General features: G+C 37.8%; 1 protein-coding gene across 1 annotated transcript in view; it reads right to left on the bottom strand.

The window, feature by feature from the left end:
• Nucleotides 1–22,752, bottom strand: part of LRRIQ1 (leucine rich repeats and IQ motif containing 1) — a 399,791-nt gene that overhangs the window by 113,859 nt on the left and 263,180 nt on the right. The window contains exons 20-22 of the mRNA XM_075342423.1: nucleotides 12,221–12,316; nucleotides 12,048–12,136; nucleotides 9,388–9,489 (exon numbers count right to left, since the gene is read on the bottom strand). Of these exons, the coding sequence (XP_075198538.1) occupies nucleotides 9,388–9,489; nucleotides 12,048–12,136; nucleotides 12,221–12,316 (287 nt within the window). The remainder of the gene's footprint in view (nucleotides 1–9,387; nucleotides 9,490–12,047; nucleotides 12,137–12,220; nucleotides 12,317–22,752) is intronic.

The following is a 22,752-nucleotide window of genomic DNA, read 5'->3' as shown; positions in this document are numbered from 1 at the left end:
GTCTTTTGTTCTGTAATTAAGGCCATTATTGTTGCACTACAGGAGGTTGTTGTTTTCCATTGAGTTTAGCCATTTAGTTTCTAGTTAGTTCTATTCAGTTTGGACTAAGGGTCATTTGACCCTTTTTCGGGACTTCAGGGGGGAGCTCGAAATTTCTGGGACTTCTAGTGTTACGTTTTTTCTTAAGAATGTGAAAGGCAGCTAGATCTGGTTGAGATATTGCAGAATATTCCACTTCTTTGCCTGAAAAAAATCCTGAGTTGCTTTTGTAGTTTGTTTTGGGTCATTGTTAGAAATGGGCGAATAGTAACTATTCATGTTCGGATAATATTTACCAAATACTATGCCAGTATTTGTCACAAGAAAAATGCTCAGGCTTCCCACTGACTTGCATTTGATTTGTTATTCGTGATGAATACCGGAATAGTACTTTGGGATTTGTTATGACTAATCTGAACATGAATAGTTACTATTCGCTCATCACTAGTCATTGCCCATCTGTATTTTGAAGCGCTGTCCAGTCAACCTTGGTGCATTTGGTTGAATCTGAGCATAAAGTATAGCCCTGTATACTACAGAATGCATCTGTCTTAAGTCACATCATCAATAAACACTGCTACTTGGCTTCTAATAGCTGTTCTACATATCTCCCCACCCTCGGGTGCTAGAACAGATCGATACCCAAGCAAGCGTCGTCCAGTTGCTGAGATCTCAAAAATGTAACCAGCATACGGCTATGATATATGGTAACTCCACAGCTTCTTATGAAATTACAGCTCCTGCCCATTGGGAGAGAAGGGCAGGGGTGGGATTCAGCCGGTTCTGTCCGATTCGGGCGAACTGGTTGTTAAAATAGCAGCCAGTTCCCCAAACCGGCAAGAAACAGCTCTGGTGATCCGATTCTCTGCATTCACTTGTGTTACTGTCTTTAAGACACTAACACAAATGAATCCCGGTACATCCGTATGCGCCACACTTCCAGGTTCAGTGGAGCCTGTCTGCTCCCTGACCTGGCGTACAGCAACGTGCTGATGCTGCAGAGGTCACGGGAGCGTGGTGAGGTTGCTCATCCTGCTGCCGCCTACCAGCTTCAGTGTGCTTGTAGAGTGCTGCGGAGGAAGACAGAAGACATAGGAGAGGCCGCCGGTGCTTGGAGCAAGTAAGCGCTCAGTGAGCCGAAGATGCAGGGAGACAAGAATCTGCAGGGAAGAAAAGCCGCATAAGATGGGAACTATATGGGAAAATGAGCCACATGGGACGAGTCTGCAGGGGAGAGGAGGCCGCATAAGATGGGAACTATACGGGAAAAGGAGCCACATGGGACAGGGTATGCAGGGGAAAAGGAGCACATAGGATGAGATCTGCTGGGGAAAGAAGCTATGATGGGATCTGCAGGGGAAAGAGGCCATAATGGGATGGGATCTGAAGGGGAAAAAGGCCATAATGGGATGGGATCTGCAGGGGAAAGAGGCCATAATGGGATGGGATCTGAAGGGGAAAAAGGCCATAATGGGATGGGATCTGCTGGGGAAAGAGGCCATAATGGGATGGGATCTGCAAGGGAAAGAGTACACATGGGATGGGATCTGCAGGGGGAAAGGAGCCACATGGGATGGGATCTGCAGGGGACAGTGACCACATGGGATAGGATCTGTAGGGGGAAAGGAGCTACAGTTAGGTCCAGAAATATTTGGACAGTGACACAAGTTTTGTTATTTTAGCTGTTTACAAAAACATGTTCAGAAATACAATTATATATATAAGATGGGCTGAAAGTGCACACTCCCAGCTGCAATATGAGAGTTTTCACATCCAAATCGGAGAAAGGGTTTAGGAATCATAGCTCTGTAGTGCATAGCCTCCTCTTTTTCAAGGGACCAAAAGTAATTGGACAAGGGACTCTAAGGGCTGCAATTAACTCTGAAGGCGTCTCCCTCGTTAACCTGTAATCAATGAAGTAGTTAAAAGGTCTGGGGTTGATTACAGGTGTGTGGTTTTGCATTTAGAAGCTGTTAGTGTGACCAGACAACATGCGGTCTAAGGAACTCTCAATTGAGGTGAAGCAGAACATCCTGAGGCTGAAAAAAAAGAAAAAATCCATCAGAGAGATAGCAGACATACTTGGAGTAGCAAAATCAACAGTCGGGTACATTCTGAGAAAAAAGGAATTGACTGGTGAGCTTGGGAACTCAAAAAGGCCTGGGCGTCCACGGATGACAACAGTGGTGGATGATCGCCGCATACTTTCTTTGGTGAAGAAGTACCCGTTCACAACATCAACTGAAGTCCAGAACACTCTCAGTGAAGTAGGTGTATCTGTCTCTAAGTCAACAGTAAAGAGAAGACTCCATGAAAGTAAATACAAAGGGTTCACATCTAGATGCAAACCATTCATCAATTCCAAAAATAGACAGGCCAGAGTTAAATTTGCTGAAAAACACCTCATGAAGCCAGCTCAGTTCTGGAAAAGTATTCTATGGACAGATGAGACAAAGATCAACCTGTACCAGAATGATGGGAAGAAAAAAGTTTGGAGAAGAAAGGGAACGGCACATGATCCAAGGCACACCACATCCTCTGTAAAACATGGTGGAGGCAACGTGATAGCATGGGCATGCATGGCTTTCAATGGCACTGGGTCACTTGTGTTTATTGATGACATAACAGCAGACAAGAGTAGCCGGATGAATTCTGAAGTGTACCGGGATATACTTTCAGCCCAGATTCAGCCAAATGCCGCAAAGTTGATCGGACGGCGCTTCATAGTACAGATGGACAATGACCCCAAGCATACAGCCAAAGCTACCCAGGAGTTCATGAGTGCAAAAAAGTGGAACATTCTGCAATGGCCAAGTCAATCACCAGATCTTAACCCAATTGAGCATGCATTTCACTTGCTCAAATCCAGACTTAAGACGGAAAGACCCACAAACAAGCAAGACCTGAAGGCTGCGGCTGTAAAGGCCTGGCAAAGCATTAAGAAGGAGGAAACGCAGCGTTTGGTGATGTCCAAGGGTTCCAGACTTAAGGCAGTGATTGCCTCCAAAGGATTCGCAACAAAATATTGAAAATAAAAATATTTTGTTTGGGTTTGGTTTATTTGTCCAATTACTTTTGACCTCCTAAAATGTGGAGTGCTTGTAAAGAAATGTGTACAATTCCTACAATTTCTATCAGATATTTTTGTTCAAACCTTCAAATTAAACGTTACAATCTGCACTTGAATTCTGTTGTAGAGGTTTCATTTCAAATCCAATGTGGTGGCATGCAGAGTCCAACTCGCGAAAATTGTGTCACTGTCCAAATATTTTTGGACCTAACTGTACATGGGATGGGATCTGCACTGGAAAAGCAGCCAGATGGGATGAGATCTGTATGGGGAAGGTTGTCCATTCCAATTTTAGCAGGGCTCCTTTAGTAATAATTTTTAAAAATTGTAGAAAAAACGTTTAATACAATATGACTGACAGTGACTGGAAACTGAAAGAGGTCATGATGGGATGGGATCTGCAGGGGAGAGAGGTCAGAATAGGATGGGATCTGCAGGGGAAAGAGGCCATGATGGGATGGGATAAGCAGGGGAAAGAGGCCATAATGGGATGGGATCTGCAGGGGAAAGAGGCCATATTGGGATGGGATCTGCAAGGGAAAGAGTACACATGGGATAGGATCTGTAGGGGGAAAGGAGCTACATGGGATGGGATCTGCACTGGAAAAGCAGCCAGATGGGATGAGATCTGTATGAGGAAGGTTGTCCATTCCAATTTTAGCAGGGCTCCTTTAGTAATAATTTTTAAAAATTGTAGAAAAAACGTTTAACACAATATGACTGACAGTGACTGGAACAACTGGTACTGGACAGGAGATTTAAGGTATAGGAAGGTAAGAAGGGGAAAGAGATTTTACTTTAAATTACTTGTATTATTTGGTTGAGGAAAGTGCGTGAAAATGGGTGTGGCTAACAAAATGGGTGTGGTTACAGAATGGATGTGGTTTTCAAATGGGCGGGGTTTACAGAGAACCTGTTGTTAAAAATTTGAATTCCACGCCTGGAGAAGAGGTTTTATGAAACAGTTAAGCAGTTTGGGTTCACAGCGCGTCCTTCCAGAAAGGCTTTGGTCCCAGCCAGGCTGCTAGAGGTGTGAGTTTTTCCCCATAGAGCTTTTGAAGCTAGATTACCAACTGAGCCAGGTGTCCTATCTTAGCTTCACATTTTGAAGGCGTTCTATAGTCTCTTACTGGATATTATATAATTTCATGTCAATCGACTGTATCCGCCATTTTCTTCACACTTTCCCATTACTGAGATGAGAGATGACAGCTGCTACTGATGAGATTCTCGGTAGCAGAGAGGGAGGAGCATTGTCACTAGATCCTCCCTTTCTAAATAGAATCACATCAGTAGCAATTGCCATCTTCCGTGTTAGTAATGTAACAATCTGTCTTCACTGAATACAAATTTTACCCAGGAATTGAGACATTTGACAAAGTATAATGTTTGTGGAGAGAAAAGAAGATTTCTCTGATAACATATTACAAAGTTGCTTATTTTCATGTGTACTATTGATTTATGAAATAACAAGTATCCGACATTTTAATTTTTAAGTTACTATTAAAATATGTACAGAAGACAGCATTAATGATTATTTAAAATAATTATTTGTAAATAACAAAATCAATATCATAGAAGCTACAAATGAAAGTTTTGCAAATGAAAGTTTGAGTAACTGTAAATCACTCAGGCTTCAATTTCAAAGTGATCTCAAAATCCTAACTAAAAACATCTAGATCATGTGCTAAGATGACAATTTCAAGAGTTTGAGGATAACTCTACTTTCCTTTCTCCTGAAATTGTCATGCTGAAAAAATAACTCAGCTCCATTTTGCTCAGAAAAGGTGGACTGCCAGCTCACTGTGGTGTATCATTACACTTTGTACTTTATTCGATGAAGCGCGGAGGGGGTGAGCAAGTGACAAAGCAGAAAGATCAAGAAGAGCTTTCCAAAAAGTCTACAATATCTCAGGTATGGAGTCACATTCGCAGCAGTTTAGTAATGCTGTAAAATTACTGTCATACTGCTGCTGCTGCTTCTCCTTGTGCAATAACTAAGGAATACAAAAACGGGAATCCATCTCAATTTATCATGCTGTGCATGGGAGTTATCAAAGTCTCCCACCAGCTCAGAGTCAATCGCTAAAGGACCACCTGTCATTGGAATTATTGCTTCAAGTTTTAAGGGTATGTCTTTACCAGCTTTGCACATTTAGAGGCTGAAATGTTTGCCCATTCTTAGAAAAATAGTAAGATTGGATGGAGAGAGTATGTAAACAGCAATTTTCAAGCGTTGCTACGGATTCTCTATGGCATTTATGTCTGGCCCATTCAAACACATGAATATTCTGTAGTCTAAACCATTCTATTGTAGCTCAGAAAGTATGTTTAGGTTTGTTGTTCTGCTGGAAGGTGAACCTATGCTTCAGTCTCAAGTCTTTTGCAGCCTCCAAAACGTTTTGCTCTAGGATTGCCTTGTATTTAGCTCCATCCATCTTCCCATCAACTCCGATCAGTTTCACTATCCCTGCTGAAGAAAAGCATTCCCACAGCATCATGCTGCCATGACCATGTTTGACAGTGGGGATGGTGCTTTTAAGGTAATGTGCAGTGTTACACCACACATAGCATTTTTAATTTTGCTCAAAATTTTTCTTGGTTTCAACTGACAAGAGCACCTTTTTCCATGTTAGCTGTGTCCTTGTCTATGTAAACTACAGACTGGTCTACGTTGGATCCAATTTGGTGGAAGCATCTGAGTATTATTGAGCTTATTATTTTTATACATTCAGATTCAAGGCAAGCTTTATTTTGCCAGAGCAAACCTTTTAGAGGGGTTGTCTGTTACTCATGCAAGCCCTTTTCGATTCCAGTGTTTCACCTAAGTAAAATAATAACACCGATTCTCACTTCAGGTTCCAACGCCGTTCCACCTTTCCCAGGACTCGCGTGACATGTGGCCAATCAGCTAGCAATTCACTGTTCCCTCCCTTAGACAAATTAGACATGTGCAGGAAGTGAGAAAACAGCTCTCACTTTTGCTGGATTTCAGTTGCGTTTGAAGGAGGAGACAGTGAAGTGGCCGCTGACTGGTTGCAGGAATACTTATGTCACGTGAACCCTGGGAAAGCCAGAACTCCAGAGGGGAGTATAGGTGTTTTTAATTTATAAGGGGGGGGCATGATTGAGAAGCGGTTGTCCCAGTAGTGGACAACTAAGACTAACTATATAGAGGATCAGCTCTCATTTTCACTAATGTATCCTTAATTATCATTTGTAGTAGTAAACATCCCAATATGTGAATTGCAAGAAAAAAAAAAAAAAATAATGAAACCAGTATTCCAAACAGGAATGTGGATGTGCTTTATTCACTTAAAAAGCAATCCGTGATGCTTCAGCTGATTCCTTCAGCCATTTTCAAACCTGTCACTGGATATATTGGGGATCGAGTCAATCTATCTGCAGCTTGAAACCACCCATGGGGGATTCTTCCTGCGTTTTTTTTCTCTATTGTTATTACCAATATATGAAGTAGTGTGCAAATACCTCTTACAATTTTTACTTATATAGTTAATATACAGATTTTTTCCGTGCAACCATAATTGAGTTCCAAGATGTTAAGCCTCCTTTTCCAAGGGCCTTTCTGAGATAACCTATAAAGACTATTAGAAACTTATATAGGATTTCACATTTCCTGGTGTTCTGGCCTGACTGTCTGTGTTCACTTTGATTTTCCCCTTCGTGAGGGCTTTATGTCTGTACTGCTTTCCTAACCCTGACATTGAAGAGTAATGGAATTATGTCTTTTTTACCATAGGCTTTCCTGCCACCAGTCATCTGCATTCAATGAATAATTGTTATTGTTTTGGCCCTTTGGAGCCTCATTGCTCTTAGGTGTAAATGATATTGGTCTAAGCTTCAGCTGTCAATTACAGGATCTCTTACACCCCCCACCCCCCATCTCTTTCGCTGTCATATTTACATAGTAATATAGGATTAATAGATTTTTTTGTGTACAGAATGAAGTGATAAGAATTTCTAACATATGCTATACAGCACAAATTATAATGGTCAAATCTATATAGTAATATCAAAGGCAAAAACACATTTATAGAAAAGTGATATGGAAATTGTGTTTTATACACATGTAGTTTCAATAGCATATGGGATTTTTTTAATAAAACATCACTTTAAAACTTTTATCACAATTTCTCTGATCTTAATGTTACAATACACCTAAAATACAACTAATAGAAATAAGCAAAAAAAGGCTTAGTGATATTTTATTTTATGCTTGCATAAAAACTCAAAAGTGAAACCAGGCAATATAGCCACAGTAACTATTGATAAGTGCTGTACATATTTTATGATATATATATATTTTATTATATGTATTCATCTATTTTTTAGACTGCCCAATGTATGCTTTCAGCCGTTATTTAATAGCCATCCTCACTGACACAGGGTGATGCAACCAAATCTCATGTTCTGGAGATCATGTTCACTACAAAGCAAACTGACTTCTGGTATGTATTGAAAAGTCAACATCCATTGCCCTGTTTTGTACAAAGAAGGATGAAAGAAAGCCAGCCCCCCCCTTGTTGGGGTGTAGTTTGTCAGGTAAGTGAATCTTTGCTTATGGCGTTGGAAAGAAAACAAATAGCAGACTCATGCCAAACGCACTACGGAGGTGTAAGCTCTTGGTGACACTCTACATTACAGCATTGTACTATTCAGGTATTATATCCTAGAAGAAAATTCTCATAACATCGAAGCTGATGGAACTCGACATTATGCATGAAACTGAAAAACTCTGCCATACAGAGGTATAGGTATGGTCCCACAGATTTCTAAGGTGTTACATTATGGTTCCACACAACTTGGAACATTCAGTCGTGTAAAGGAGCCTTGGTGTCGCTGTTTTGTTCTGGAAGGCTGCCAGAATAAACAATGTTTCCCAGTGGGAGGGATTTTTTAATTATTACCCAGTGTTTGAGTAACATCTACAAAATGTGCTAACTATGGAGATTAAGTTATATTAGGTCACTCACACAAGGGCCCTTTTATAGCAGTCTTTATTACATTAATAGATTCTGCATTTTATCTTAATCTTGAGGTCTTGTTTTCTTTGTTTTAGGCATTTTTCCATGTTTTCTAACATTAAATGTTCTTCTTCTTATTATTATTAATAATAATAATATTAATAATAATAATAATAATAATAATTATAATAATAAAACAAATAATGTTAAACGTATTTTTGATGTTGTAGCTCTAAAGGCTCCTCAAACTCCCCAGGGAAAAAACGTCTAAATTTTACACTTTACCTATTTGTCTATTTGCTAAAAATACAATATTGTAAAAGGGGCTGTTTATCATTAAACATATTGTTTTACTACCTTGCACAACTTAGTTTGCAATTCCTCTATGAAATATATTAAACTTTACGTACAATCTACTATCTTTTTTTGAGAAATACAAGTGAATGTAAACAATTGTAAACAGATTTTCCCATGACAGTTAGCAGAAAGTTGGTACTGGTGTTGATAAATGCTTGGTTAAACAACGGTTTATTTGGCGTACCAAGCTGAAATTAAGTAGACATGTTTTAAGTACATTATGGAGAACAATGAGATCAAATAGAGTTAGCCAGCAAACCTCAATTTTATGAAGAACATCTTGCTGGAAGGGGCCGATGTCAGGGTCAAACTGAGAAACATGCAGATGATCTCTTACTTGCAAATAGTGTACTCCCTAAATTCAACCCTACAGTGCTACTACTCTTCACATTCTTGCAGATCTATGACTCTAGATTAGTAATCAGATAATTACAAAAGATAAATAAGAAAAATAATTTAATTTAGTCAGTCAGTTTATGGACTAATATATGTCAGAGAAAAAAATCCTTCACATACATAATATACAACATATTTATATTTGTTGATGACACATGACTATATATATATATATATATATATATATATATATATATATATATATATATATATATACACACACACACACACAAATACAGCCCTACATATAACAAAGCTCTAATCTACATATATTATATACAAAATGAATATATATATATATTTACATATACACATATACGCACATGCTGTATGCCGATGTATTTAAAGTGCTGTCTAATTAACAGCGCTATATAAATGGATAAATATTATTATATTATTATTACTGTATGTACTAATATTAATAGATAGATAGGAGAGATTATGGTAAACCAAAAGCTTAATATAGAAAATAAAATGTCCCATTAAAGGTTTTTGAATACAAAGTTGACAAAGAAATGAACAATAATCTTAGGTACTAACCTCGAAAGTACTCTATTTTTGTTGGCTGTGCCTTCTTTGGTGGCATTACAGGGGCATGTTTATTTTCATTATTTTTGAACAACGCCAGGCGCACAGCTGGGTCTAGATGAAAAGGTACATGTTAAAATTAAAAGGGTATGATTTGTTTTGCTCTTGTAAAGGTTAACTTACTCTTTCTAGGTCTAAAAGGCAACAAGGCTTCATGCAGTTTCAGAACAAAACATGGTGTATTCTAAAACAAAATCCTCTAAGATGTAAAAAAAAAAAGAAAAAAAAAAAGCTATCAGGCTTAAATCCGATTAGCAATTATATAATCATATATTCTAGTTAAGTTATACCAATTTAAATACCATCAAACTCAAAAGTAGAAGTCTTTTTGTTGACAAAAGCGAACAAATTTTCACTTACTGTTAGTAAGTATTAATTTTTAGGGCAAATAAAAAAAAAAGGTAATGCACAGATACAGATATCGGGAACAGTTATTTTAGCACAATTAACTTTACACATAAGATATTAAGATATAAAGAGTTTGACAACAGGGTTATATGACAAAAGGTTAACAGAATTGCCACAGAGTGAACCGTAGATCTTAAACATCTCTAATCAAGAATCGCATACGTAGATGAAAAATTCTTGGACATAGAGTATTCTGAAACCTTGAATCAATTTTTCTAATACAGTTTCATCTTCAAAGCATGTCTGTGCTATGATGCTTCTCATTTGTTAGGGAAGAGCCTAATTTCTTAAAGACTCCATTTGAAAACCACTGGAATTTGAAGACGAGACTAGATGCAATATGAATAGTATATCCTTCTATCAAAGTGGCTGGCAATGTGTGCATTCATTATGTATTAGTAAAAAAGCACAGCAAAAAGGAAAACTAGTCACTATGGTTTGCAATGCAAAGCTGTAATCACTCATGTTCACGTCCCTTAAAAATGTATTTAAATAGATACAAAAATAAAGCAGAACTAGACAGGCTATAACCTCCAACATCGTCATCTGCAGAAAGAAAAATCAAACTCAGCTTTAATGAAATTTAAATGTAAAATTTGTATGCATCATTGATATTTTTTTTATATAATTTAAGATAAGTCAGTACATCTCTAAAGCGTCTAAAAAGGCAAAGAAAAGGATGCCACAAAATTAGTAGCTTCTTGGTTAAATTAAAAATAAAATGAAATTAAATATCATATTATATATGTACACCGTATATGTATTTTAAGTTTAAGTTGTCTCCAGCTTACATTGCTGAAAATCTATAGAAGGGATTACTATTAGTATGGTAAAAATGAAATTCTTTTTATAGTTAATGTAGTAGTTATTTGTGCATAAGAAAATCAAATGTCTTTATTTGAGGCTGAAAAGGTGACGGAACCATGGAGCTCAAGTGAGGTCATTTGTAAACTCTGATGTATTCCATGTGTCTTCAGAAATATTAAATACATCTTGACAGACCAAGAGCGAATATAATCATGATTTTATGCCCATTTTCCACTTTACGATATTTTCCTCCAGGATAAGTAAACCTTGGTGGCTACAAATTAGGCAAAGTTCTTGGGAATGTGATGGTACATCCTTGCATAGTTTTGTGCTGATATATAATTCTCAGTAATCAAATATATAAATTAAGAAGTCATTTAGGCTTATTTACCCTCTTGATCCCTATTACAAGTGATCTGAACTTATCAAATCAACAGTTTATCAATTTAAAGAGAAGCCATCTTCAGAAACAACCTATTGTTTAATTTTTTTTGTATTTTTAAACATTTTTGGCAATGTTTTTTTTCCTTATATCACAATCTGTAATAATATAATATTAATATTATTATTTTTTTTTCTTTAAATCTTGCAATTTTCATACTGTCCACTGGGGCTTTTTAAGACTCATACATGTAAGCACATATGCTTGCTGTTTCAGGAAACAACATATGTACGTAGTCATAATGAGGAGACTCTGATTGTATCTTATGTAATAAGCATATGCTAAAACCATTATGAAGGGAGGGGGACCAGGGTCATCTGTAACATCACTTATTGTGATAGGTAGATCCTGCATTATCAGCTGTACATAGAGGTGTTACTGTAATCCTGCCTCTGCTGATAAGAAAGCTGCTGAAAACTACTCCTAAATGACAGAAAGTATGAATATAAAAGAGCCCCTGTGGCAAAAAAATTTGAAAATTTAAACATTACAGAAGGAATACCTGATTTCTACAAGGATAAAAATACAAAACATTTGCAATGCCAGTAACGATTGTTTGAACCTGTTAGACACTCCGCATGCTACGTATTGGATTTGTGCCGTTTTTACAAACTGTGTTTTCATTAAGGAAATGGAAAGTATTAGAGTACAAAGGGATGACATCTAAAGGAAAAAGCATGTTGGTACAATAACATCGTACGATTATACTGTGCTTTGAAAAGTTTTATGGTTCTCTGGAAGAACATGATGAGAAATGAGAGCATAAAACATTGCTTGGTACAGGTTTACGAGATGGAGTCGTCACTGGTAAAAATCCTACAACCAAACAAATCTCAACCTGTAAGCATCACTTGTATGTATTTACTTAAACCAATGGCTCATGTATACATGTCGGCATGGTACACTGATTAGAATCCAAATCGGTCATGAAAACCTGTGGTTCCCAATTACTTACCCAACATTTTTTTATGTTTTGCTTGTTTAGACTTCATTTTCTGGGCTCTTTTCAGCATCAGTTGTGCTGTAGTTGTCTCTTTAAACCCCCTACAAGAAAATATATTTTCATATATATAAGTTGAGCCTCATGGTGAAATATCAAGATCTAGTAAAAGGAAGCATTTTACATACCACTCCTGGGAAATTTTTTCCTCTTTCTCCGATTTGAAGGAAATGTCAGTATTGGACTTCATGCTATACACATGTGACAGATTTTGTTTCTCCGACCTGACATTAGATAAAATTGTAGGCCAAATCAGTTAAAATTGTGATGTGCTAAGGCTTTGTAGTCTAAAGCTGCTCCAGCTAACTGCTTATGCATTCCAAAATCTAAAACAAAATCTACGTGAAATAGTGGTGGAAAGCTTCATTGTGAAAGGTTCTAAAAGTCTCTTACATTCTGAAGTGTTTACATTTCAATTAGTTAAAGAACAGTTCAGAAATTACCGTCAGCACACAAATTCTGACCTGCACAGTAAAAACATCCATATGTAGACACATAAAGACATGTTCTCCCACTAAATACAAACATTGGATGACCTAACCAACAGTCTGCAATTGTTATTATTTTAGCGAGAACATGGATGACACAATAATGGTATAATAGGGTCATACAAAGATAATCTGTAGTTTAGTAGCATACTGAAAAACATTCACCCCTAAGTACCATTTTTAAAATCACAGATGTCCAAAACTCTGTGCAGATAATTTGATTTCTTTAACTCCATAAGGACAAGCCAACTTTTCGTTTGTGCACCTTTTCCTCCAAAGGCCACAGATATTTAATTATCCCATTAACATAGTCATTAAGAGGAAAGTCTTCACTGAATATAGATTTTCCCTCAGAATTGAGAATTTTGATAATGACTGATCACTTCTGTGAGAGAAAAAAGCAGATTTGTCTGATAAGAAATATTACAAAATTGCTTATTTTCAGGTGTACTATAGATTTATGAAATAATGAAAATAGCGATTACGCTTTAAGTCATAACAAAACAATTTGTAAATCTGTAAAAAAAAAAAAAAAAAAAGATTGCCTTGTGTCGCTATTTTCCGAGACCCTTACTACTATATCAGGGGGGATATGTAACAAATGATCATTCAAATACTTAGACCAAAAAATGCTAGTTCTGGAGTTTATTATTTTCTCCTCATTCAGCGTTTACTATACGGGTTAAATATTTTTTATATTTTATTAATTCATCCAAATTCCGCAAGCAAGTATATCAAATGCGCAGTTTTCTTTAATTGTTTTACATTTTGATATTTACGTTTGGGATAAAGGTGGGTAATTTAAATTTTCCTTTTTTTTTTACTAATCTTTTTAAAAAATGTTTAAAATGCATGACCCTTTTTAATTAGTCCTATGGAATTTATCACAATATAATAGTATTAGAACGTATTATGAAATAGACAATCACCATGGCAGACATAGGGACATTCAGCTGCGATGGCTACCGATTGGCACACCAAGATCCCATTGCTCAGGGTGCCAAAAGCCATCAGAAGTAATGATTGCCATTGTGAAAGCTTTTAAATTATACTGTCACGCTTGACAGTGGCATTCAGGAGTATAAACTTATGTGATGAGAGTAGCTCCGACTCCATCAGTTATTGATGGGTGCCAACTATGTAACACAGTGGTTACCCATAATACTTGGGGTGGACTCAGCTCCTGGACCCATTTCATACAGTCAGAGCATGGAACTGAACATTTATGATGGATGTTGTTAAGGGGTAAAGCGGTTAGATTTGTGTGACTAATATACTGCTCAAAATCCAGACATCTATATAAAATTCCATGCTAAAATTCTCGCTGTCTGCAGCCATCACTAAAGGGAGGTTTTGGGGAATATACTGTACATACAAGTTTATTATTAAATGGGTTTTAAAAAAAATGTCTAAAGCGGGCTTTACACGCTACGACATCGCTAGCAATGGCTAGCAATATTGAGCGTGTAAGCACCCACCCCCGTCGTGGATGCGATATCGTGTGATCGCTGCCGCAGCGAACATTATCGCTACGGCAGCGTCACACGCACTTACCTGGTTGGCGGCGTCACTGTGACTGCCGAACAATCCCTCCCTCAAGGGGGAGGGACGTTCGGCATCACAGCGACATCACGGCGATGTCACTAAGCGGCCAGCCAATCAAAGCGGAGGGGTGGAGATGAGCGGGACGTAAAATCCCGCCCACCTCTTTCCTTCCGCATTGTGGACGGCGGCAGGTAAGGAGATATTCCTCGCTCCTGCGGTGTCACACACAGCGATGTGTGCTGCCGCAGGAGCGACGAACCACATCGATAATCAACCATTACCGATTTTTGGTTTTGGGACGACCTCTCCATGGTGAATGATTTTCACCATTTTTGAGGTCACTTAACCCTGCTGTTCTGTTTGCATTTCCTATACACGTGTACTGTACTGTCAATATGACCCGACCTATTAATTCTTGATTTTTAGCTACTCTAATTGTTTTATTTGAATACTTTTTACATTGAAATACTGTATGTGAACATGGTTGATCATAAACAAATGAAAAATTTAAATTCAAACTTAATTATTTTTTTTTTTTTCATAAAAAGGTTACACAGGCTTTTTGCAATTATCTTCGATTGTTGACATTCTGCACACAAATAATAAAGAAGCTTGACATTACTATTACTAAAACATGAAATTTAACTTTTTGAAAGCAAATTTTATAAATCAACAAATGAAAAATCATAAAAACTTCAACTTTTTTAGAAAGAAAAAAGAATAAACTGAACATGTTCATGCGTTTTTACACTGAACACAATAATAAGACACATGTCCTTTACACAGATATTTTGAACATCCAGCACATGTCAGATTAGTCTTATTGTCACAGGAAGATGGACAGAAGCTACATCTCTTCCTTTTTTTGCTGGTAGCTGTGCTGGTGGAGGCCGTGGATGTGGAGTCTCTTTCTTGAGCATGCTGGACACTTTTTACAATGGCTGTTGCTCCATCACTTCTGGGGGTCACTTTTCTGCTCTCAATATATGGCCTCACCAGGGATTTTCCCAATTCCTCAAGAAATAATCTTCTTTTATGCAGCTTATTCCGGTTCCAATCAGGGTCGATATCTCTCCATAAGACAAATGCATTGTATGCAGAAACGTCCAGTATGTTATAAAATAAAATCATTGGCCACCGATTGATTTTGCGTTTGCATGTATATGTTGATATTGCTTGGTCTAAAGTATCAACTGCTCCCTTTGTGGCATTATAATCCAAAATAATGTCAGGCTTTCTGTCTTCTCTATCACTTACGGCATTGTCATGGTGCATTGTGCTCATTAGAATTACCTGTTTAGTTTTTTTTTGGAACATAAGAAACAACTGTTGTATTTCCAGAAAAATAAAAAGTAGAACTGTACACCTCTCTCTTGCTAAGGATACCTTGCGGTAGTTCAGGTTTGTTTTTTCTCATAGCACCCAGCATGGTAAGTTGTTTTTTCTTCAACATCTGGCCTAGTTGATAGGATGTAAAAAAGTTGTCACATGTGACATTTTGTCCTTTTAGTCCATGAGTCAAATCTAGAACAACACGCATACCTGATTTTTTTCAGGTCTTTCATCAGGGGTTTTTCCTGTATACACTTGAACATTTAGAGCATATGAACTTTTGCTGTCGCAAAGTGTCCAGATCTTGATGCCATATTTTGCTGGCTTACTTGGTATATATTGTTTGAATGGGCACCTACCTCGGAATGCCACCAGTTGCTCATCAACAGTTACATTTTCACCACTGTTATACAATTTTGGTAGAATCTCTACCCATTGATTCCAAACATTTCTAATAGGGGCTAGTTTATCTTTAGCTCTTCTTTCCATTCTATCTGTTTTAGAATCAAACCGCAGTACTCTAGAAATAATCAGAGACCTGTAGAACAGTATAAAATGCTATCAGGTCATATTGACCCGAACAGTACAAGTGTAACAATCAGCGTGTAGCAAAAAGTAAACAAAAAAAAAATAACAAAAAAAAAATGTAGAGCTCCACAAATGAGCAAATGAGGAGAAGTCAAGGAACCACTAGTTTAAAAATCCTCATTAAAAAAAATCTGCAGGGTCTCAAAAATCATTTCGGGTCATATTGACCCGAACAGTACAGCAGGGTTAAGGTCGCTGGTAAGTATCACACGCTGCGATATCGTTAATGACGCCGGATGTGCATCACTAACAACGTGACCCTGAGGATAAAACATTAACGATATCGTAGCGTGTAAAGCCCCCTTTAGAGTAGTGAATGGTTAAAAACCCCGAAAAAGTAATAAGCTATGTGTTTAGTTCTCACTGTTACAGTACCATGCTGGAACTGCATCTATTACTTGACTGCTGCAGTCAATTACTGAACTAAGTGATGATGTTAGCAGCCAGTGACTGGCTGAAACAGTCTATTGACTAAGGGGTAATTAAATGGGTATGTAATTACTATTTCTTTATTTTCTCCTTCCCAGGAATCCCTACCTTAGGGAAGGGGTTTTAAAACAATTCTACAAAATAAAACTAAAATAGAATGGAAACTAAGTAGAAAATATTATGGTATAATAAAGAAGATGCTAGCTTTAATTTAGACCACAGAGACACGGTAAGTTACAAAATTGACAATTTTGCTATATATTTTTTTAACTATTTTTAGTTCAAGTTTTTCTTTAACTTTGTTTTGGAATGAAATGAAAAATATGACAAATTAAATGTGTAGACATATGAATGATTTAATCACTGCTATATACTGTGTATTAAAGTGAATCTATAATGTCTACACACAAGAATAATTATTTTAATGTCACCCATAGTCTGTACAAATCCATTTACAACAAACTGATCAGTTTGAGGGGAGGAATAAAAGTAACAAAACTAAAAGATTGTGGTTACTAATGTGCAAACATGCTTGCAGCTGCTCCATCGAGTATCAGGATGCTCGGGAACTCGTACTCGGCAGAGTATTGCGGGTGCTCAGATGTGTCGTTTGTGAAACACTTGATCACAAAACACAGGCTCGATTCAGTGAATCATGGGAGCTGAAACCGCAGTGAGAACCATCTGCAGTCTCTGAATGGCTTTCACTGTGGGTTAAAACAACATTTTCGGATGTAGTATGTAAAAAAAAAAAAAAAACTCCCACAAAAAACACGCTCCTTTACTACAGAAATGCTCTCTTTATGGCAGTGAGTAAGCACCCCTTTATAATAAGCCGAATCACATTTAAACTCTTGTTAAATAGTAGTCAGTGCATAGTTGCCATTATTTAAAGTGATTCTAATTAACCCTATATAAAGCTGTGCTGTTCTAGTAGTATTTTCCTGACATTTTCTTAGTTGCATTTGGCAGTAAAAGCCATGGTTGGTAAATAGCTTACAACACTGCAAAGGGATCTCACTGTTAGACCCCCTTCACACGTCAGTGATTCTGGTTCGTATGTGTTTTTTTATATTATTTATTATAATCAATGGGTGTGGTCACACATCAGTGATTTTTCACTGAACGTGTCTGCGTGCAGCGTACACGCGTGTTCGTGATTCTGCACGGAGACAAGTCAGTTTTTTTCTGGCATCACTGATGACCCACGGACCACACTATGGTGTGATCAGTGTGTGATCCGTGAAACACGTACCAAAAAAAACACTGACATATCAAATAATAAACATTTTCAACTCACCTTGCCAGCGACGCGCTGTGCAGCCTCTGCTCTCTGCAGCTCCTGCCCGGATCATGAATATTCATGAAAGCAGGAATAGTCGACACGGAAGTAGCTGCAGAGAGCGGTGGGCGGACGCTGCAGAGCCGAGGAGTTCAGCACCATGGACAGCTGGAGTGAAGGCAGGTGAGTAATGTCCATTTGCAATCACGGATTGCACATGGACAACCCACGTGTGCCGTGAATCACGGAACACGGAGGGACATGTGCGTGTTTTACACATCAGTGAAGAACGTCAGTGTTTTTCACTAACAACGTGACCCTGAGGATAAAACATTAACGATATCGTAGCGTGTAAAGCCCCCTTTAGAGTAGTGAATGGTTAAAAACCCCGAAAAAGTAATAAGCTATGTGTTTAGTTCTCACTGTTACAGTACCATGCTGGAACTGCATCTATTACTTGACTGCTGCAGTCAATTACTGAACTAAGTGATGATGTTAGCAGCCAGTGACTGGCTGAAACAGTCTATTGACTAAGGGGTAATTAAATGGGTATGTAATTACTATTTCTTTATTTTCTCCTTCCCAGGAATCCCTACCTTAGGGAAGGGGTTTTTAAACAATTCTACAAAATAAAACTAAAATAGAATGGAAACTAAGTAGAAAATATTATGGTATAATAAAGAAGATGCTAGCTTTAATTTAGACCACAGAGACACGGTAAGTTACAAAATTGACAATTTTGCTATATATTTTTTTAACTATTTTTAGTTCAAGTTTTTCTTTAACTTTGTTTTGGAATGAAATGAAAAATATGACAAATTAAATGTGTAGACATATGAATGATTTAATCACTGCTATATACTGTGTATTAAAGTGAATCTATAATGTCTACACACAAGAATAATTATTTTAATGTCACCCATAGTCTGTACAAATCCATTTACAACAAACTGATCAGTTTGAGGGGAGGAATAAAAGTAACAAAACTAAAAGATTGTGGTTACTAATGTGCAAACATGCTTGCAGCTGCTCCATCGAGTATCAGGATGCTCGGGAACTCGTACTCGGCAGAGTATTGCGGGTGCTCAGATGTGTCGTTTGTGAAACACTTGATCACAAAACACAGGCTCGATTCAGTGAATCATGGGAGCTGAAACCGCAGTGAGAACCATCTGCAGTCTCTGAATGGCTTTCACTGTGGGTTAAAACAACATTTTCGGATGTAGTATGTAAAAAAAAAAAAAAACTCCCACAAAAAACACGCTCCTTTACTACAGAAATGCTCTCTTTATGGCAGTGAGTAAGCACCCCTTTATAATAAGCCGAATCACATTTAAACTCTTGTTAAATAGTAGTCAGTGCATAGTTGCCATTATTTAAAGTGATTCTAATTAACCCTATATAAAGCTGTGCTGTTCTAGTAGTATTTTCCTGACATTTTCTTAGTTGCATTTGGCAGTAAAAGCCATGGTTGGTAAATAGCTTACAACACTGCAAAGGGATCTCACTGTTAGACCCCCTTCACACGTCAGTGATTCTGGTTCGTATGTGCTTTTTTATATTATTTATTATAATCAATGGGTGTGGTCACACATCAGTGATTTTTCACTGAACGTGTCTGCGTGCAGCGTACACGCGTGTTCGTGATTCTGCACGGAGACAAGTCAGTTTTTTTCTGTCATCACTGATGACCCACGGACCACACTATGGTGTGATCAGTGTGTGATCCGTGAAACACGTACGAAAAAAAACACTGACATATCAAATAATAAACATTTTCAACTTACCTTGCCAGCGATGCGCTGTGCAGCCTCTGCTCTCTGCAGCTCCTGCCCGGATCATGAATATTCATGAAAGCAGGAATAGTCGACCCGGAAGTAGCTGCAGAGAGCGGTGGGCGGACGCTGCAAAGCCGAGGAGTTCAGCACCATGGACAGCAGGAGCGAAGGCAGGTGAGTAATGTCCATTTGCAATCACGGATTGCACATGGACAACCCACGTGTGCCGTGAATCACGGAACACGGAGGGACATGTGCGTGTTTTACACATCAGTGAAGAACGTCAGTGTTTTTCACTGACGTGTGAAGGGGGCCTTAAAAGTTATTAGTTATGAGAAGGGGGTACAAAAATTTCCAAGGCATTAGATATACCATGTAACACTGTGAAGTCATGAAGAAGTGGTAATGACATTACCTAGAACTGGATGCTCCTCAAAAATTATGAAAAGACAAGAAAAAATTGGTCCAGGAGTCTGCCAAAAAGCCTAGAGAAAAATTAAAGGATTTCCTGGCAGGTACTGATTGTGTACTTCATATATCTGCCCTATGGGGTAAAATGGTAGCTTTTTCTTATAAAGAAAAATATCCACATCCAGCTGTGTATTGCTAAAACACTAAAACATAGATCAAGTCTGCCAAAAGGTTCTGGGAAAATGTGTTATGTTCTGATGAAGCCAAACTTGATCTTTTTAGCTACAATTCCATAAAGTATGTTTGGTGCAAAGCCAATACTGACCATCACCAAAACAACACCATACCCACAGTGCAGCTGATGGAAGCAGCTTTAGGTTTTGGGGCTGTTTTTATGCAGCTGGGGATTTAGTTAAGGTGGAGGGAATTATGCACTTTTCCAAAGATCAGTCAATTTTGTAGCAAAATCTCATTCCTCTTTATCTTCAGGCGTCTGCTAAAAAGCTGAATATATAGACCTTTCAGCTCAACCAAGATCCTAAGTATACCTCCAAATCAGCAACAGAATGGTTTTGCCAAAAGAGGATCAACATTTTAGGAATGGCCCAGACATGACCCAGACCTGACTGCAATTGAAAATCTGTGGATTAACCAGAAGAGAGCTGTACACAGGAGATGTACTCATAGTCTATTACGGGAAGAAAGAATGAGCAAAGGTTGCCAATTCTAGGTGTACCATGCTGACGGAAGGAAGAATGGGTAAAGATTACCAATTCTACGTGTACCATGCTGACAGACTGGCCAGTTAGGCTCATTGTTCTCCTTTTTATGTCCCATGATTAATGGATTAATGGTGACAGATTGGTTTAACTGTTTTTTCGTGATTAAATTAGTATTAGCTGTTTATTGGATTAAGCTGTCAGATGACCTATTTAAAAATAGAAATACGTAGATTTGTTGCTATTCTCCTTGGCTTCTGGCACGCATCGTTGTGGTTTTGTTACTACTTTGTAGAGGTTTAGAAAAAAGCCAGGCAACTGTTAAGCCTATCTGCAGGGGTCATAAATTATCTGCAGGGGTTTTGAATCAGGTCCCGAATTTGTTATTTTGCACATCCTTTGGTTTTAGAGTTGTTCTCTTTTCTATTCATGTTAGTTTCTTTTGGATAAAGAGATGCTGTCCCTATTTGACAAGTCTCTTTTAGTAAATGGTTGCATATGTAATAACAATTCTGGTGCCTCTTCTATATTAACCTTCCTATGTTCCATTCTGCTTGTATTGCTTGTAAATGTTTAAGAATAATTTGACAATGGGCGACACAGATATACTAATTACAGAAGTGTATCCGAACACAGTGGACAGTGCCGGTGTGGACACACGTTTCCAATTACTAACATCCAGCTACCACTACTTTATTTCTATGAGGAATAAGAAGAGAGGAACAGCACAATTCAAAATTGTTACCCTATGAAGGGTAAAAGTACCGTAATTACTAAAATTGACATGTCAGGAGACCAGTGTCATCCTCTGTAAGATGTAAATTATAAAAATTAAGTGCATTTAAGACCCCAATTCATCAAGATGTTGTTCACACCAGTGTGATGAGGAGGCATGCTGGAATCAGAGGCACCTGATTCATTAACCCCTCTACGACTGATGAAGTACATTTATGTCATCGGCCTTGTCCCTGTATCTTTCCCGGCACTTGAAGCTATCAAGTGCTTCTAACAGCTGCAGAATGATCAGAGATCCTCCCGCGGCTGTTAAGCAGTTAAATGTTCCTGCCGATCTCTGACAGCAACATTTAACATGTGCTGACAGAAAGCACTTCCCTAATCTCACCGATTTGTACCACCGTCACATGGTCGCGGGGTGCCAATGGGTTGTCATGACACCAGGGGTCAGCTGATTACCCCAATGCCTGTCATCATGATCCTTCTGTGGACACTAGCTGCGAGCCAGCATTCATAGGAGACCGTGATTTCTGCTATACAGAGCAGTGCTGATGCACTGCTATGTAGAGCACAGGTCAGGTGATCAGCTGATTACAGCTTCAAGTCCCCTAAGGGTATTATTAAATACTGAAAACATTTTTTTTTTACGTTTTAAAAAATGTTAAAAAAACCCACAAGTTCAAATAACCCCCCTTTTGCCCATTTAAAAATAAAACAATAATAAAAAACCCTTATTTGATATTGTTGTGTTCAGAAATGTTTGATCAAAGTATAAAATAAATTTATCTGATCAGTAAACGGTGTAACTAGAAAAAAAATTAAAGCAGCAGAATTATGTTTTTAAAATGCAATAAAAGGCAATCAAAACACCGTATCTACCCCAAAATTATATATTTAAAAACGATCACTCAGGGCACAGAAAATAAGCCATCACAAAGCCCCAGATCCCAAAAATTGAAAATGTTACGGGAAATAGCTACGAAAGCTAAATTATTCTTTTTAAGCAAGTTTCGGGGTTTTTTTTCCCCACTACTCAAAATAAAAACTATACATGTTAAGTATTTATGTACTCGTTCCTGGGGAATCATATTGTCAAGATAGTTTTACCATCTAGCAAACATGATAAGTACAAAAAAACCCACAAAAAATTGTGCAATTCCACTTTTTTTTTGCAATTTCAACGCATTTGGATTTTTTTCCCTTGTTTTCCAGTACACTATGTGGCAGAATGAGTGGAGTCAGTGAAAAGTACAACTTATCTCGCAGAAAAGCAAGCCCTCATACGGCAAGATTGATGAGACAATAAAAACTTTATGGTTCTTGGAAGAAGGGTAAGAAAAAATGAAAACAAAA

The sequence above is a fragment of the Anomaloglossus baeobatrachus genome, chromosome 4 (assembly GCF_048569485.1).
Source record: "Anomaloglossus baeobatrachus isolate aAnoBae1 chromosome 4, aAnoBae1.hap1, whole genome shotgun sequence".
Classification (NCBI taxonomy): domain Eukaryota; kingdom Metazoa; phylum Chordata; class Amphibia; order Anura; family Aromobatidae; genus Anomaloglossus; species Anomaloglossus baeobatrachus.
This window is presented reverse-complemented; position numbering and strand designations above follow the sequence as displayed.